The sequence below is a fragment of the Copidosoma floridanum genome, unplaced genomic scaffold, assembly GCF_036245765.1.
Source record: "Copidosoma floridanum isolate Cflo_tuat_1 unplaced genomic scaffold, Cflo_Japanese_pri ptg000007l, whole genome shotgun sequence".
Lineage (NCBI taxonomy): Eukaryota > Metazoa > Arthropoda > Insecta > Hymenoptera > Encyrtidae > Copidosoma > Copidosoma floridanum.
In genome coordinates this window covers 296,314-313,510 of record NW_028321884.1, presented here as the reverse complement: position 1 = coordinate 313,510, position 17,197 = coordinate 296,314, and the positions used below count along the sequence as shown (strand labels likewise).

The window sequence follows — 17,197 nt, the reverse complement described above, 5'->3', positions numbered from 1 at the left end:
AATTGGGTCTACTTAGGGCTTCAGCATGAAAACCTTATGGGAGATACCCGCGCAGTAATTGGGGGCGCAGCGACTGGTGCTAATTTTACAACCGTGGGCATACAGAAATACCAGCAAGTGATATTAGCACTAAAACAATGATTTAAAAAAAAAAAAAGTTACTTAACAGAAAAATGTTTGTCGTTTTAATCGCACAAGATGCTGCAGATAAAGATTAAGTAAAACTGGTTCAATTTACATCGAAAAACATTGAGAAATGAAAAATTTAGTACAATCAAAAATTTCAGTGCGCAGTAATTGGGTCAATTACCCCTATATAATACATATATGTACATATAGCTACCGTGAGCCGCCTACACACTGCACGCACGATCGGCCCGATTATACACTATAATGACTATAATCCCGGTAGCCAATAGGTATATGTATATATACACCAATACCAATGGAGCGCGGAATTCCAGGTGCGCGGCGACGACAACGGAGGGCATAGTGCAAAATCACCGCCACCCTTCTCCAACCGAGAACACGTGTGTATTATATGTATGCCTCTCGTGGCGGGTGACTCATAGCCGAAGGATCGCGCCCCAAAGTATATATAATCCAGGGTTGCCCCGCTTCTCTCTCTCTCTCTCCTCTTTTTTTCTTCTTTATCTATTGTGAGCTCTCGGCTTGGAATTTTTTCGGACTCCCTTTTCGCTCTCACTTTTTTTTTCTTCTTCCTTTTTCATGGCTTCTTATTTTTCCTTTTTTTCCCTCCAATATACCTATATATGCTTCAGGTAGCTCTGAAATTCTCCTGACGGGCGACCCGTATAATCGCCAAAAACGGGAATCGTCGATTACAATACGCAATAACGCGTGTAAATGGTATAAGTTATGCGACTGCCCAAAAACAGAAACAAAAAAATTAAAAAAAATAGTCCCAGACGCGCATACAATAACGTCGCGCGTTAAACGATCGAGTGTATCGGTAGCCGTTCGTAGAAATCACTTTCTAATAATGACATGGCTTTGGGGAACACACACGGGCCGTCGTTTTGGTGAATTCCTCAAATTTTTGTCGCTTGCTTTGAATAACCACGTATATAATATACATAATATACTCATCGGGCGATGGTATTTCTTTCGCGTCCCCGATTTTATTACGGCTGCAGGGATACCGGCTTACTTATTTACTTTTCCGGGCAAACTAGGTATATAGTTACATTGTAGCAGGTTACATACGCCGAATCGGGGTCGGTCTCTCTTTATGTACTTAGACACCCGCACGAAAATTCTCTCGATCGTAGATGATTACACGAGGTATCGGTATCGTCCCCAAAATCGTTATCAGGATACACGAGTCACGGTGGTAGTATTATAGTACTTGGTTTTTTAAAATCAAAGATGACGAAAATCAAACGAAGAAGCAGTGCGTAAGACTCCGATCACTTCGATCGGAATGTGATGCGTAAACTCTTTATACACTATACATATGCATTACCATGTGCACATGTTTATATGTACATACAAGTGCACACAAGTGTTTTTCCATTTACGTAACAATTATAGTCTAGTATACTCATTTATACGTTATGTGGGATAAAGATCGAGATGAACTGGGGGAAGTACTTTTACCTCGCAAATTAAATAATATATATTATGTGAATTTCATCTTGATTGGTTTCGTGAACAAAAAATTATACGAGTAGGTATATGTATACCTATACCCCGCGAGTGCCCTAAAACTTTAACGATCCGCGTGGAAGACCGGGGCAGCGACAAGTTGTTTAGTCGATCGAAAACAGAGACGGAAGGGGAAGACGATAAACACGGGCACACGACTGCATAATATACATATATTATCAGCGTGTACATATTCGTGCAGTTGGTCGATGATAGGTATCGAGTATATAGGGGCCTGCAATGTATACTTGCACTCGATTACACCGGAAGAGCTTTTCTCGCGCTGTTAGATGTACTCGTACTTTTTGTTTTTTTTATATTTGTAAGCTCCCATTCACAATTACAAGTGGGTCCTGATGACGATTTGAAAAAAAAAATGACAGCCCCAAATGAACGTCGATCGCTAATCATCGTCATTAAGGCCGAGGAGGCAGTGCCCGGTAATATATTACATATATGTGTATATATATGAGCTAGTGTGTACAGAGAGGGGCAGTAAGTATAGTACCTGTGGCATCAAGGACAAAAAGACTTCACGGGAGAGATGATACTCGCGCTCCTCCGTTCACTCATTTACAACTGCAAGGGCGAGAGGGTGCATCAAGTACACACGGGAGGAATTCACGGGCTGTGGAATTCGATCGGCATCCCGATACCTGCTACATGCACTCCCGAAGGAGCATCTCTCTCTCTCTCTCTCTCTCCTCCTCCCCCCTTCTTCTTGTTAATTCAGAGGAGCCGAGTTAATGTTTTTCCCTCCATCTCTCTTTCTTCGGTTGTAACGCGCGCATCGCGATCCGCCGACGCAACAATAGACGTGCGTAATTCAGGTCCCGTGGCTCGCTCGTTTCCCGTGAACCGCTGATTAATCGCTTGCCATCTTTTTTTCTCTTTCCTCCCATTACTCACGCGCGTGTACCCGCGCATCGAACACACACTTGCTTCCTTTTTTTTTTTTTTTTTTTTCATTCGGCCCTCTTTAAACAACCGTTTCTCTCTGCCGATTTATTCCGATCGTTTCTAAACACACTTCGCGTGACTCATTGGCCGATCGATACGAGCTATGGAAAAAAAAAAAAAAAAAAAAAAAAAAATCAGCTCGTTCTCACTCCCCGAGTGTGGCCAGTATCGAGGAAAACAAAATTCAACTGTATTGGCTTTTACCGATCAGATCATAGACAATGCGCGTTATTAAGCTTGCACATAGAACCAACAGCTGATGGTGCACTTGTCGAAAGGTTATCGTGGCTCAGGGACTCTTTTTTTCCAAACCGACTATTCCGCCACGGTCAATCGAAAGTTGAAATGTTGTTATCTACATACGTGTAGGGGGGGGGGAGAGAACGATGACGTTTTAGCGAGTGCGAGTGGTTTTCAAAACGCGGACGTAACACATCGGAGTTGTGAAAATTACTTCCAAGATAATAACCAAGGGTGACGCAAGTATTTATAAAAAAAAAAAAAACAATAAATAAAATAATCTTAAAGGTCTTGTGTCAGGCAATGGGGACCGCGGGAGGAGGGGTAAACTATGATATTTACAAGTTGTACGGATCGTACGGTTGGAAAAAGGCCGATCATTAGATTATCACCTCCACTAGTGGAGGGATTAAATCATTCGTTACGATACACTTTTCGCTGGTACATGTTTTACAGCGGTGGGGGTGAACAAAGCACGCCGTACGAGATACATTAGGTTTTATTGGCCGTAAGATCTGCAAGAGGGAGACAAAGAGAAAAAAAAAATTTGCTCCTGGTACACCTATAATATGCTTGCGGAGGTGAAAGTACTGCGCGAAAACGCGGATTGGAAGGATAGTACTACAATAAAGTATTATATACCCATGACCGATACCTATGTGCGTTAATGTTATACAGGTATGTACTTACAACAATTTCATAAGCATACTTTGGTCCTATTATTAACTTTTAATTGCTCAAGTTAAATATTTTTTTTTTTTTTTTTTCAATAAATTTATAATACTTTGATCAAAATGATTATCGATTCAGATCGCGTAAGCGAATAAAAGACGATGTTCTAAACTTGGGTGCGTACAAGTAATCCTGTTATCATCCATTGGTTTAGCACATCAAGCACCGGCACAGCAAAGGCCACGCACGTATACTTGTACACAGTCGACACTCTATATATGTCAATCCTTGGTGACCACTATTTTTTATTTTTTTTTTATTTTTCTAAAACATAACTCCGAAGTATGATTCACAGTTCAACACTGCTCATTCGATGTTTTCCGACGAGTCACAGGAGAGTGATCAATAAGATCAAAACTTGGTTTATGCGACAGTCAATCAGTCGGCTCGTCCTTGCCTGCGCCCCGGCCTTGAACTTGCCACTTACACGCCTATACATATTTATATACTTAACCATCACATACCACACGATATCATTTGGTCGGGCTACCTATGTATCGTACGCGTACATTAGGTATACGTGTGTGGACACTTTGCCTTTGCGTGCACTCGACTTTGTACGAAAATTTAGTTTCCGCACGCCTATCCAGCGCCAATAAATTTCTCGGACAGTCGGGGGGTGAAGCAATATATATTGCGTTGCAGGGAGAAACGTATATTTATGGAGGAGGATCGGGTCGATCGATCGTTTCGCTGGTGTTATATTACATGTGAGCGCGTCGATCCGAGAAAGTGTCGAAAATAGTGAAAAAACCCACTCGGGGTAGACAGATAGGATATTTTTGTTGGTTAAATAAGCCAAATGTCATCTTTGTGAGAGAGGCAGTATGGGACAAATAATAAAATAAAAGTCCAAATGCCTCGAGAGCAGGTTTTTTTTACGTGTCGGTACCTCACAGAGAGCACCCACCCACACGCTCATTGTATTTTATATACATATATACATGTACATTGGGCTGAGGTGATGCTGTGTCTGCGGTTCTTTGCGAAGACAACCAAGACGACGACGGGGATGGCTGCCGATGATTCATCCATCCTTCGTTCGTTTGATGATGGCGTAAAGAATTTTAATGGAGGGTTGCTGGTGCGTGATGCAGCTCATCGGGGGTATAATGTATAATATACGCGGGAGAGGGATGAGGCGATCGTAAAAGAAAATTGCCGCTTGCTATCTATATAATGCTATATAATATTATATAGTAGGTGTGTGTATAGATGACGGGTATGGAGAAAAGGGAGTTTTTTTTTTTTTTTTTTTTTTTTAACGATTTTGCGATACGATATAAAGTCGTATCTCCCCCCAACTCCCCCGTCCGTCTTTACTTCCCACTGCCGGTATTTTATTTGTCTTTTTCTCTTTGGCTCAAGCAAACAGATATGGCTTTATAAGTGTTGTTATTTTAATGCGTAACGGTTGAACCTTCCCTTCTTTTTCCGACCCCTCCCTATCCCCCTTAATCGTGTCCTCTCGTCTTCTTGCACGTGCGTTACGCGAATTCCATACATATTTTTGTACATTTTATTTTTCTTTTACCTTTTGTTTTCAAAAGAGAAATTATTTTGCTAATCTTAATGTGCTTTCAGTGAAATGGTTCATTACTGTTATTGTTTACACCTCAGCGTGATATGATATGATTTATAGGGAATGATGATAAATATTGCTGCTGTCGGAAAGTGACCCACGTGAAAGCTCTTATATTCTGTAATGTCCATAAAGCAGTTTTTTTTTAAATAAATAATAAAATTAGTGTCTTGAAAAAGCTTACAAAAATCAATTTGTTTTATTCCATTACCTATACTCTGGCGGTCCTCCCTTTTTCCAAAATGCTCTTTTTTATCACTAACGAAATACCTTTTTTACACGTATACTCAAAAAAATATATATTTAGAGTTTTATTCACAGATGGATCGAGATACTGCACGTTGAGTTGTTTTTTCCTTACTTCAAAAACAAAAAAAAATCTGTTTTTTATATACATTTAAGGATCTTCGTTTGACTACAATTCTGCGAGTCGATTTTTTTTCCAACCATCTCTCGAAGGAAGATACTTCCTTTTCCATTTACTTCGCACGGACGTATATGAAAAATTTTATTTTTTTCATTACAATCTAATCTTTGCGCTGTTTTCAGAGCTAAATTGTTTGAGTTTACGAAAATTTGTTTTTTATTCTTTTGATTCAACGATTGCAGTACACGTGGTTGCACAGACTTCGCGTGCTTGTACATAGATAGGTAAATAAGCATGAGGAAAGTCCCTGGTAATGCGAAAAAAATTATTGTCAAGCGCGTGTAATTAAATTGAAAAATAGATGTTATTTTGAAGTGTACACTTATCTTTTTTTTGTACACGAGCACATTTTTAACAATAAAGTTGATCCATCCGGATTATATTTTTTTTTACTTTGTTTTTTTTTGGTGCAATGTTTGCATGGATCAAAAAAAAATTTGTTGCGGAAAATAATAAAGATAAACGCTCGCTCTACAGGTTTCTCGAAAATTTCATCAGCTTACGTAACTTTTTTTTTTCCAATGAAAATCTTTGAAAACCGATAACGTAAAAGCATAGATGGATAATAAAAGAAAAAAAAAAAAAAAAAAAAAAAAAAAAAAAAAAAAAAAGATGAGCTGCAATTAAGTTCTTGGCTGGGGAATTAAATTGTTGTTAAATTTATTTTTAGTTCCGATGTCCGAGACCAACGAGGGATAATAAGTGCAAAATTCGATGATTAAAACCAACTTTTGTTATCTGATGCATTTTCTCGGAAATGAGATTTTTAAGTACCGGTGGGATTATGAAATATATGTGATTAAATTGAAAATGACATCCTATTATTTACACTTGTGGTTTTTCTCAAATTGCATCGGAGAGCGTACGACTCATTTGATGTACAAATTCGTTGATAGAAATTGTGCAAAAAAAAATTACGTATTTTACAGAAATACTTAATGAATGATAAATATTATTTATTTAAATTTGGAAATTGTATCAATGTATGAAAAACCGAAAATTAATAAAAATGTACCAATAATATGGTGTATCACCATTTAAATGATACATTGTAAGTGGGTTCAACTTCTCGATTAATAAGAAAAAATCTAAAATTTAAAGTGCAATGAAAATTTGGCAAAAAAATTAGCAATAAAATATAGATTGGAAAAAAACGGTCAATATCTCTCACGGCAAAAAAAAACTTAGTAGTTATAATTAAAAAAGGGTAACGTGGATTTGTTGTCATTCAAATAAATACAGTAACTTTTTTAAAATAAATTGTAATTGCTTAAGGAGCACAAAGTAGTAAAATATTGTCAATCACAATTTGTTGCACAAGCAAATAAAACACATATTTTTACTATACAAACAAGGACCCATATGATTTTCCTACTTTACTAGAAATAGTTTACAGATAGATATGTATTGTCAGTTTATCGCTTCGCCAACCTATTTTAACACTTTTTAAAATACTTTTTTGAAAAAACAATAACACCGTAAAGTTTTGTTTCGCCAATGATAAATATTCTATTTTGCAAAGATTGGCGTTGGGTTGCGTCGCGCGGCTCCGGTTTGCCATATTGAAACTACCAATGATAAATAATCGCAAAAAAAAAACTCGTTCTCAAGTTATTTCAAATCGTCCTCTTGGATTTAAGTATATTGGGGTTCACAAGGAACATCTCCGGCAGCACCAGAAATATAGCGCAAAGCGGAAATTATTAAAGTACTATTGATGAAAATTTTCGACACAGCCTGCAGTGTACGATATTATTAATTTGATATTATTTAAGTATAAAGTGTAAAAAAACACCTGCTGTTTTTTTGAAATTGGGAACGGCAAACTGTAGGAATAAGTATGCGCGCGCTAGGAAAATGAATGAATTAAGTACTTTTTTAGTTCCATACAAACTCCACGCATCATAAAGCAGCAGCACCAAGCAAAGGAGCGAATAACTGCGTTTGTTCCAATCCTCGTGCATGTGAAAAAGGTTGTGTCAATTCAATTAGTTTTATCCTAAAGTTAATTGTTAAAAGCGAGCCATGTCTGCGATAAGTTTGCTGAATCCCAAGGCTGAGTTCGCCAGGGCGGCCCAGGCGCTGGCCATCAACATATCCGCGGCCAAGGGTATCCAAGAAGTCATGAAGACAAACCTCGGGCCCAAGGGTACCATGAAAATGTGAGGCCCATCAACAATTTATAATATTTCGCGATGTTTCTAAGCCCCGTAAATGTTATTAACTTTCCATAACCATTGCGATGCATGGTTTTCATTGTTAACACTATCATCGTTGGTTTTGTGTCCATTTCCGGATCGATTGCCTCGAATAGGTTAGGGACTCCATTGTTGATTTCACAGAAAGCGCTCCTTATACGGTCATGGACGTTCTTTCCGCGTGTAATTGTATCACTTGCGTGTTTCAGGCTTGTGTCGGGATCGGGAGATATCAAAATTACCAAGGATGGCAATGTTCTACTTCACGAAATGCAGATCCAACATCCTACAGCGTCCTTGATCGCAAGAGCATCGACAGCTCAGAACGACATGACCGGCGATGGAACAACCAGCACAGTCCTGCTTATAGGAGAACTACTGAAACAGGCAGACGTGTACATTTCCGAGGGCCTCCACCCGAGAGTTGTCACGGAAGGTTTCGACCAGGCCAAAACTAAAACTCTCGAAATCTTGGACAGTATGAAGTTGCCCATCGAACCCACCAAGGAGGCCCTTCTCTCCGTCGCGAAAACTGCCCTCAAGACTAAAATCCATCCTGTTCTCGCCGAAAATCTCACGGAGATTTGCACCGATGCTGTTCTTCACATCAGACAGCCAGATCAGCAGATTGACCTGCACATGGTTGAAATCATGGAGATGCAGCACAAAACAGCGGCCGACACAATTCTCATCAAAGGGCTCGTAATGGATCATGGCTCTAGGCATCCAGATATGCCAAAAAAACTCGAAAATGCTTACATATTGACTTGCAACGTCAGTATGGAGTACGAAAAGAGCGAGGTACGTACTTGATCATCTTTTCCATCTTTACACGTTAAGTCACTATTCCCATATTTTTATCATGATAATCTTTATTAAAACTTATACTCTAAATTTTCAGGTGAACAGTGGCTTCTTCTACAAAACAGCCGAGGAGCGCGAAAAGTTGGTCAGTGCTGAACGGGAATTTATAGACAATAGGGTGAAGAAAGTCATTGAATTGAAGAGAAAACTTTGCAACAATAACGACAAGAGCTTTGTTGTAATCAACCAAAAGGGCATCGACCCACCATCCCTGGACATGCTTGCCAAAGAAGGAATTATGGCTCTCAGGCGAGCCAAAAGGAGAAACATGGAGCGATTGAGCCTTGCGTGCGGTGGGCAAGCTGTGAACTCATTTGACGATTTACAAGAGGAGCATTTGGGCTATGCTGGTGTCGTCTACGAACACGTTTTGGGAGAAAACAAATTTACATTTGTGGAAGACTGTAAGAAGCCCAATTCCGTAACTATATTGTTGAAAGGACCAAACAAATACACACTGGTTCAGCTAAAAGATGCTGTTTACGATGGATTAAGAGCAATCAAGAATGCCATAGAGGATGGTGCAGTGATTCCAGGAGCTGGAGCATTCGAAGTAACTGCTTACCAAGCTCTCCAGAAGTACAAAGAACAAGTTAAAGGAAAGCAGCGTCTTGGCGTCCAAGCTTTTGCAGAAGCTCTACTTATAATCCCAAAAACGCTGGGTAACTCATGAAAATTTTAATACAGTATAAAGTAGGTGAAATGCAAAAACTAACTTTTTTCTAATTTTTTTAGCCGTCAACAGTGGATTTGATACTCAAGACACAATCGTTAAACTGCAAGAAGAAACAATTAGTTTGAATCAGCCTGTGGGATTAGACATTTCTTCCGGAGAAGCTCTAGACCCTACAGCAGCTGGCATCTTTGATAATTATGTAGTAAAGAAGCAAATTGTCAACTCCTGGTAAGCTTTTATTAGTAAAATTATTTCGAAACATACCTTTATTATCAAAACCTTTTTTTTCCCAGCACGGTCATTGCCAGCAATCTTCTTCTCGTGGATGAAATTATGAGAGCTGGATTATCATCGTTGAAAGGCTAATTATCAAGTATTGAAAATTTTCAACTCTATCAAATGTGCTTTATCATATTTTTACTGTATTTGTACGTTGAACGCTCGAAAATAAAAAATATTTCTACGCATTACCATCGCATTTTTACGATTTTACTGAAATAAAAGTCTGTGGCCTTTAAAAAAATCGAAAATATTTATTCATGATTTGTACACTCTATTTACACATTCCTCCCAGTTTTTACATTCTAATAGACACAGTTGATACTTCAGTCTTTCTGCGAGCTTAGACTTGATGTTGCATGTATTAATATGCATTATAAGCATAAACTCACTCGAAACATGTATTTGTTTTCAGTTGTAATGTTAAATATAAAACCGCACTTTCATTACGTAGGAAAAAAAGACTGCTTGCAGTGAGTTAAAACTGCTCAATGTATTATTACTTATAATTCTATAGTTCGGTAGATTGTACAAAAACATTTACATAACGATTGACTTCCTCAACATTTTAGAGATTAAAACGTTACCTGCTGCAAAACATACCTATTTTAATCAATTTCACATTATACACTTACGAATATTTACAAAAAATCATTTATTTTTCGTTACTCTATTATTCTCGTCCATAAAAATACCAGTTACCAGCTGCATGTCGTCACAATATTACCTTGATTAAAGTTAACGAGTCGTTTTCGTATTTAAAATACAAAATAAAATACAACAGAATTACAAATTGTATCACCAATTATTACGCAATAGTTACTTATTAATTCTGTGTTTCAATTAACAAACATAGTTTTCATTCAATTTAAAAAAAGTAAAATCTATGGAAAGCTAAAATTTTCAGCTGGACGAATCCAAAATGCAACACGGTTAAACGAACAAATTTTACTATAAAGTACTGTAATTCAATGCACGACCAAATTGAAGTTACGATTGTTTTTTCCACTTATCGAATCATTTCAGAAAGAATTTTTTAAACAAATCTACAAGATTTGTATAGGTTTTGATATATTTTTATAAAAAAATATTCTACAAAGTTCAATTTAAAGAAAGTAAAACTAATCTCTAATTAGTAATCTACTTTACACGCAAAAAGAGTCTTCCAGATCATATTCTTATGGAATTCGATTATTTTTTGTGCTCTTTACCAAAGCACCTTTAGCCTCATTTTTTTAAATTACTATAACGTTTGGCGTTTATTTGATTCTAGAGGCAGAAAAAAAACAAAAACAAAAAGCGAGCATTTTGCTACCATGATTCAAAGCTCATATCAATATAATTCGAAAATCGCAATTTTCTTCAGCTCCGCGTTATGCTCTTTACACAGTCGACAAGCTCAAGTCTAGGATTAAAGTTGATATTCGAAAATTCTGCAAACTTGGCACAGTCCAGTTTGATTGTAAGTCCAGCATTGTTCAGGGTAGTGTTGAATTTACTCAGGTCTATCGGACTTATGGGTCGACCATAATACGAGATGGGATTCGGTTCAGGCCTCTCCCCGATTTCAAACACGATGCCCGAAGGATAGCGAGGTAGCGGATTCGTCGACTTTCTCGCCACTGCCTTGATCTTATCTGGAGTAGGCCATATTCGTCTGACGCATTGCTTCGTCGTCGACTTTTTAGCGAGTCTCGGACTCGTGGGAGGCGACTTGATTGGTGTATTTGTCACTTTGACTGGACTGAGTTGAATGGGACTGATTACCACCGAATCCCGCAACAGATTCTCGATTACTCGGTTCTGCTCGTCCGTTGTGAGGGTTCGCGTCTCGGGCTCTTTGTCGACGTGTGCCACCGCGAAATGATTCTTTACAGCGTGGAAGGACTTAAACATTTCGACACAGTACTTGCATCTGTACCCGTTAAGATGGCTTTTGGCGTGTCTCATCATCGTGTCGGCAGAAATTGTATCAGCACCGCACTGCTTGCACACGAAACTTCGACGCACCAATTTCACGTTTATCGTGTATTCTGGATGAACTCTGTTATTGTGCTCGTCGATCTCCTCTTTGTTGGCCAAAAATTCCTTACATCTGAAAAAAAAATTAAATTTGCATTCAAGTTTATATAATTGAATGACGATGATATATATATATATATATATATATATATATATATATATATATATATATATATTCTAATTATTGTATCATCACTCACTCGTCGCACATCCAGCCATCTTCCTCCCGCTCTACCATCAAAAGGGGCTTATCGCGGCCGTGCTTTTCTCTAATGTGATGAACCAGAGTGGATTTAGTGCCATTTTCGGCGCAATAGGCACACTTGATCTTTACCTCGCTATGCTCTTTGTACTTAAACATCGAAGTTCTAGTATTGTCCTTGTGCGAAAGTTGCCAGTGGTGTCTAATCTTGTCAAGTGATTGGCTGCTCATACTACAGTAATAGCAGTAGTAAACTATAGCTTTTTTTTCATCATCAAACTTAGCTTTTTTGCCGACGCGCAACGCTGCTACGTCCATTGCGGCGCTAGTAACTATAGCCTCTTCGACCTTAAATTCCAAATGAGCGTGATTGACCTCCCAGTGCTGTCGCATCTCAGTCAGATTAAAGCTGCTAAATGTGCAGTAAGTACACTTTTGCTTGACTTTCGTCTCGTGCGTTCTCATGTGATTCTTGAGCCCAGTCATGTTCAATGCAGTAAAGTCGCACTTTTTGCAGGGTAACTCGTTTATTTGGCCGTCCTCGGTGACACCTACTGTCACATCCTCGGGGCGTTTGCGTTTTTTTGAACGTTTCGGCACAAACAGACCATACTCACGTTCCCAAAATTCGGCACTCAACTCACTAGTTTTGGGATTTGGATTTTCTAATACTTTTTCAGGCATGTTCTTGTGTCTTGAGCGTACGTGCTGCAATATCATTACCTCAGAACTTGAGCTGCGGTCGCAGTAGGCACACAAAAACTTCAGCCTTTTCAAGTGCTTCAGCTGAACGTGTCGCTTGAAGCCTCGCCACTTTGTAAACTTCATGTGACAGTGTTTGCAAAATATAGCCTCCGACAGCACCTCGGATGAAACGTTGTCTATATTGATGTCCTCGATCTCTTCCTCTTCGATTTTAATACTGTCGACCAGGTAGTCGTCTTCGTCACCACTCTCTTCGGCTTCGGCTTCAACTTCCACCTCGGCTTCATCTTCAGCGGCTGTATTTGCAGCGGCTTTATTAGCTTTCATTATTTCACCTTGTGTCTTCACAACCATAGCAACCTAAAATTAATTTTTTTTTTTTTTTTTTTTTTTTTTTTTTTCGTTTACTTAACATCCCTATGTGCATACACCGAGGACAAATATTCAGTAACTTTGATTTCGACTTACCCAGTCTTCGATTTGGGCATCAGGATTGGTAGGTTCAACGTTGAAAGCCAGACCAGAATGTTTACTATTATGATGTTTAAGTAATATCGCGCGATTTACTGACTTGTACTCGCAATTAGGGCAATTCCACCTGAATTTGTAAAGAAATTTTTTTTCAAATTCTTTTCAATGATTAAAAGATTATGATATACGATCTCATGTATTTCAAGCTTACCTCAAGTATTTCAATTCACGGAACATATGATCTCTAAAGTCTTGCTTGTACCGTGACTTGTAAGAGTTGCAAATCACGCATGTGTATTGGTTCCCGATGGGAGTGCCGTAAGATCCAAAGCCTCCATCGGCCGTGCGCAGCTTATCAATGTCATCGATCGACAATGCGCGTTGTTTCTTGGTCTCGGGTGACTTGAGCGGGTCATCCGAAAGTGATTTGGCGGATTTGCGCTTGGCAGGTTTTCCGGTTTCGTTGTTTTCCTCCTCCTCCTCGAGCAGAATGCCTCGAATGTGACGAATCCGTGGCATATGTCGCGACCAAAGCGGCGTAGTGTCGAACGGCTCATCCTGCACAACTGGGGCTTCCACTATCTCTGGTTTTTTTAAACCTATTAAATAATAATAAATGATCAGTGAATAATTACATTTAACTCAACGGAAATAATAAAGCGATACTAACTCTTGATCCTGCGATACACGGTGGTATAATCAACATGAGGGTCATTGGTGTGTTTGGTGGCCATGTGCTGATCAAAGGTGATCTTACTGATGGTTCTGAAACCACAACCGTTGCATTTGAACTGGCAGCGCTCATTGTGCTCGATAGCGGCATGATTTTGGATGGCTGCTTTTAATATGCACTTAAAATCGCACAGGTTGCACTTCCAGGTGTTGCCGTCCGGATCCGGCTGATCTTCGTCCTCGATCTCTTGGGAAGCGGTACCCAACAGTTGTTGCTGCTGCTGGTTCTCGATTATTTGTTGGTCGGTCTGTAGTTCGCGCACCACCTTGACAAACTGACGCTTTTCCGCATGCTTATCGGCCAAATGGCGCTCGACAACGTGCCTGTGATTCAACAGTTGATACTTCGTTTAATACTGGCTTAATGATTTACTTGGGTGAAATATCTAGACTACTTTTGATTTTTTAAAAAGCGTGCAGCTGTGCTATCCGTGATCGGTGTTGAAAATTTTTTTCATTCAATTTCAACATATCACTACAATTTACTTCCATAGTACATTAAACATCAATGCAGTGTACACTGTTTCCAAGTTATAAATAAATAAATAAATAAATAAATAAAAATATACAAAATTAGAGTCTAATTTTAAATAAAAAAATGCATTCAATAATTGGTGCTAGCAACTAAAAAACCTAAAAGCTGAAAAAAGCGGCAAACGACAGTTGATGAAGAAAAAAAAAAGGAATCGATGCAGAAGAAAAGTGATTGAAAGATGAAATATGTGAAAAGAAAGAAAGAGAATAATAACAGGCTCGTATCGCACGGGAAGGGGGAGCATAACAATGTCTGTCGGTGCGTTAAAAATTAACAAACCTGTGATAGTGATGGTATATGCAATGAGAACACTTGTAAAGTCGGCAATCGTGCATTTTTAAGTGAACACCCATTTTATCTAAGGCTATGTTTTGGCCGGGATCCTGGCCGTTCGGTGGTGGGCAGTGGGGGCACCGATAGTACACCTCGTCCGAGTGCAAAGCTTTCAAGTGATGCCGCAGCATCAATTCGTCCACGGATAAATAGTTGCATTCCGCAACGCCACAGACGTATCTGACAAATTGTACACACACATTGCAATTTCATTTGTCTTACGCTTAATTTATTGCACTCCAAAACTTGCGTTGTCTCTATACCTAGTATTCCTCAAATTTTTTTTTCTTCGATTCACGTGGGTATTTCACGTATCGTGATCCAGGAAAAAAATTATATATTCTCGGGACAAAATAATATGAGATAGAAGGACTTTGTTGTCTCGTAAGAAACATTTACGATATTAAAATTTTCTCGATGATTGTTTATAGATAATAGAGCTTTGATGAATGGCTCCATGTAAGAAAAAAAGGTTGTATGATTAAGTTGATTACAATGATAAAGTGATAAGATGAAATGGACACATTAAAAACACTTTGGCACGAATGATTCTGTCTAATCTTTGGGACAGTAAGTACAAGGGAATCAGATTATATACTTTTCAAAATGATCTGTATGTATATAAAATTTTTCCTAGGATTCAATATTGTGATGTATAGTTGCTATTAATTTGCTATAAATTGAAAGTTGTTGTGACAAAATGTGGTTGAAATTATGTACATTAGTGGTTTTTTTTCCCTAACTCTTTAAGTAGTTGTGCAAGAAATAAAACTTGTTTCTTTTATTTTTACATTTGCATTATAGTTGTCTTTAGATAATAAACCACAATTAATTTGATTAAAATAACAATCAGAATGATTGAAAAAATAGAGAAGAAAAATGAAAATTAAAACGTACCTTCTATTTTCGGGAACGAATTTCGGTAGACCTTCGTCCTCTTCAGGCTTGCCCTCCTTTGGAGCAGGGCCTAAACCGCCGCTACCCATTCGACCGTTTTCGTGCGAACTACTCGCTAGATTAACCATCTTGTCAAACATGCGTTCCTTCTTATCGAGACAGGGCACCGGGTTGACTGGACAGGCAGTGGGAACACTCTCGTCTTTGAGGTGAGCTTGCAAGTGCCGAACAATATTGGTACGCACTTTGTTGGTATACGAGCAGATGGCACACTGCACTGCCTTGTTAAAGATGGCAGGTAAAGGCAGCTTGTCGATTTCGCTCGGCAAAAAGCTCGTCTTCTCCTGCTCGGTGGGCTTCTCCGTAACAGTTTTTTGGCCCTTTTTACCACCCTTCACCTTGTCCACGGTCTGTAATAATTTTGAACGCATACTGTGTCAATTGGTGTCGATTGCATGTACTCTAGAAAATTTTCGGCAAACGTACCACCGGATGGATGTAGAAAACGCCATCGGTCGACGGATTCGTGGGATCGGCAGGCACAAACCTTGACGTGAGATATTTGTGCTTGAGACGTAGATGACACGTAGCCTGACTCTGTAGAGCAAATTTTGCATCGCATAAGATGCAGCCGAAACGCTTGACCCCATGTATCTTTATGTGGTCCATAAAGGAACTTGGCTTGACGAAGCGTTTGCTCTGCGGACCACAGTGCGGGCAATACAAAGCTGCGTCAGTGCCTTCCTCGGCACAGGGAAGGCACTGCTGCATGTGAGCGCGCAGCTCTTCCGCTGATTCAACACTGAATTGGCAATTCTCGACCCCACAACGGAACAAGTCACAACCCATGAAGCCAGTGTTTTTCACGTCGTCAAGAGTTAAGAAACGAACAGTGCTAGGTTCACCACTCTTTGAGGTGGTAGTAGAATGATCCGTACCGGTCGCGTTACTGCTGCAATTTTGCTCTGACTCGCTTGCTTTGTTCGAGTCTTCATCATCTTCGGTTGATGTCTCTTCCTTGATTTCCAATGTATTTGCAGTCGGCTGTTGCAAGTGAATAAATAAATACCGTTGAAATAATTATGTTACAGTACAATTTTATGTTATTTTTGAAAAGAGATTAGTCGAAGCGATTAATAATGAATTCGAAGCGATTAATAATGAATTCGAAGCATGTAACGTAAAATAACAACAACAACAGCAACAGCAGCGCTTAATTTCATGTTTTTATGATTCAATGACAGCAAACGAATGACACGTAGTTAAATGAAAACAAAAAAAAAATCAAATCAGTTGGACACCCCTGTACCTCTTGCAGGTTTTTTATACTATCGCTTGGTTGAGTTCGGACTTCTAGGAACACGACATCGTTGTTGTCGTCATTTGAATCATCCGCACCGATTTGTTTTTTATTATAAAACAGATTGTAGCTACTCAAGTGGTTTTTTTGTAATAATGCTTCATCTAAGTTCAACTTTGGTATTTCGGCCAAAGCAAGCTACAAGAATTATTTGCATTCACAATTAAGTACATAAACATGTTGACGAACTTGCATTGAAAATAAAAAAAGATATTCGCGTTTACCAAAATAGATTCCAGTGAAGTTAGCTTTAAATTTACCTAATTTTACGTTCTTCTTTTTTTTTAATTTTTTTTCAAGAAAAAATTCACAAG

The 17,197-nt window shown here is 38.8% G+C and overlaps 2 protein-coding genes across 2 annotated transcripts in view; one reads left to right on the top strand and one right to left on the bottom strand.

The window, feature by feature from the left end:
- The first annotated feature begins 7,530 nt into the window (after positions 1–7,530).
- CCT6 (chaperonin containing TCP1 subunit 6) lies at positions 7,531–9,864 on the top strand. Its single transcript, XM_014354018.2, has 5 exons — positions 7,531–7,771; positions 8,017–8,608; positions 8,709–9,333; positions 9,407–9,575; positions 9,641–9,864. The coding sequence occupies exons 1-5, from the start codon at positions 7,635–7,637 to the stop codon at positions 9,711–9,713; spliced, it is 1,596 nt and encodes a 531-aa protein (XP_014209504.2). The 5' UTR covers positions 7,531–7,634; the 3' UTR covers positions 9,714–9,864.
- LOC106640107 (uncharacterized) overlaps positions 9,861–17,197 on the bottom strand; it is a 27,800-nt gene continuing 20,463 nt past the window's right edge. The window contains exons 23-31 of the mRNA XM_023389996.2: positions 16,833–17,021; positions 16,010–16,567; positions 15,524–15,933; positions 14,573–14,806; positions 13,697–14,082; positions 13,238–13,625; positions 13,024–13,153; positions 11,849–12,915; positions 9,861–11,721 (exon numbers count right to left, since the gene is read on the bottom strand). Coding sequence (XP_023245764.2) covers positions 10,989–11,721; positions 11,849–12,915; positions 13,024–13,153; positions 13,238–13,625; positions 13,697–14,082; positions 14,573–14,806; positions 15,524–15,933; positions 16,010–16,567; positions 16,833–17,021 — 4,095 coding nt within the window. The 3' untranslated portion in view covers positions 9,861–10,988. The remainder of the gene's footprint in view (positions 11,722–11,848; positions 12,916–13,023; positions 13,154–13,237; positions 13,626–13,696; positions 14,083–14,572; positions 14,807–15,523; positions 15,934–16,009; positions 16,568–16,832; positions 17,022–17,197) is intronic.

Coding starts and splice junctions, on each gene's coding strand:
- CCT6 (XM_014354018.2), top strand. CDS start 7,635: ATGTCTGCGATAAGTTTGCTGAATCCCAAGGCTGAGTTCGCCAGGGCG. Junction 7,772..8,016: donor CCCAAGGGTACCATGAAAAT/GTGAGGCCCATC, acceptor TGCGTGTTTCAG/GCTTGTGTCGGGATCGGGAG. Junction 9,576..9,640: donor AAGCAAATTGTCAACTCCTG/GTAAGCTTTTAT, acceptor TTTTTTTCCCAG/CACGGTCATTGCCAGCAATC.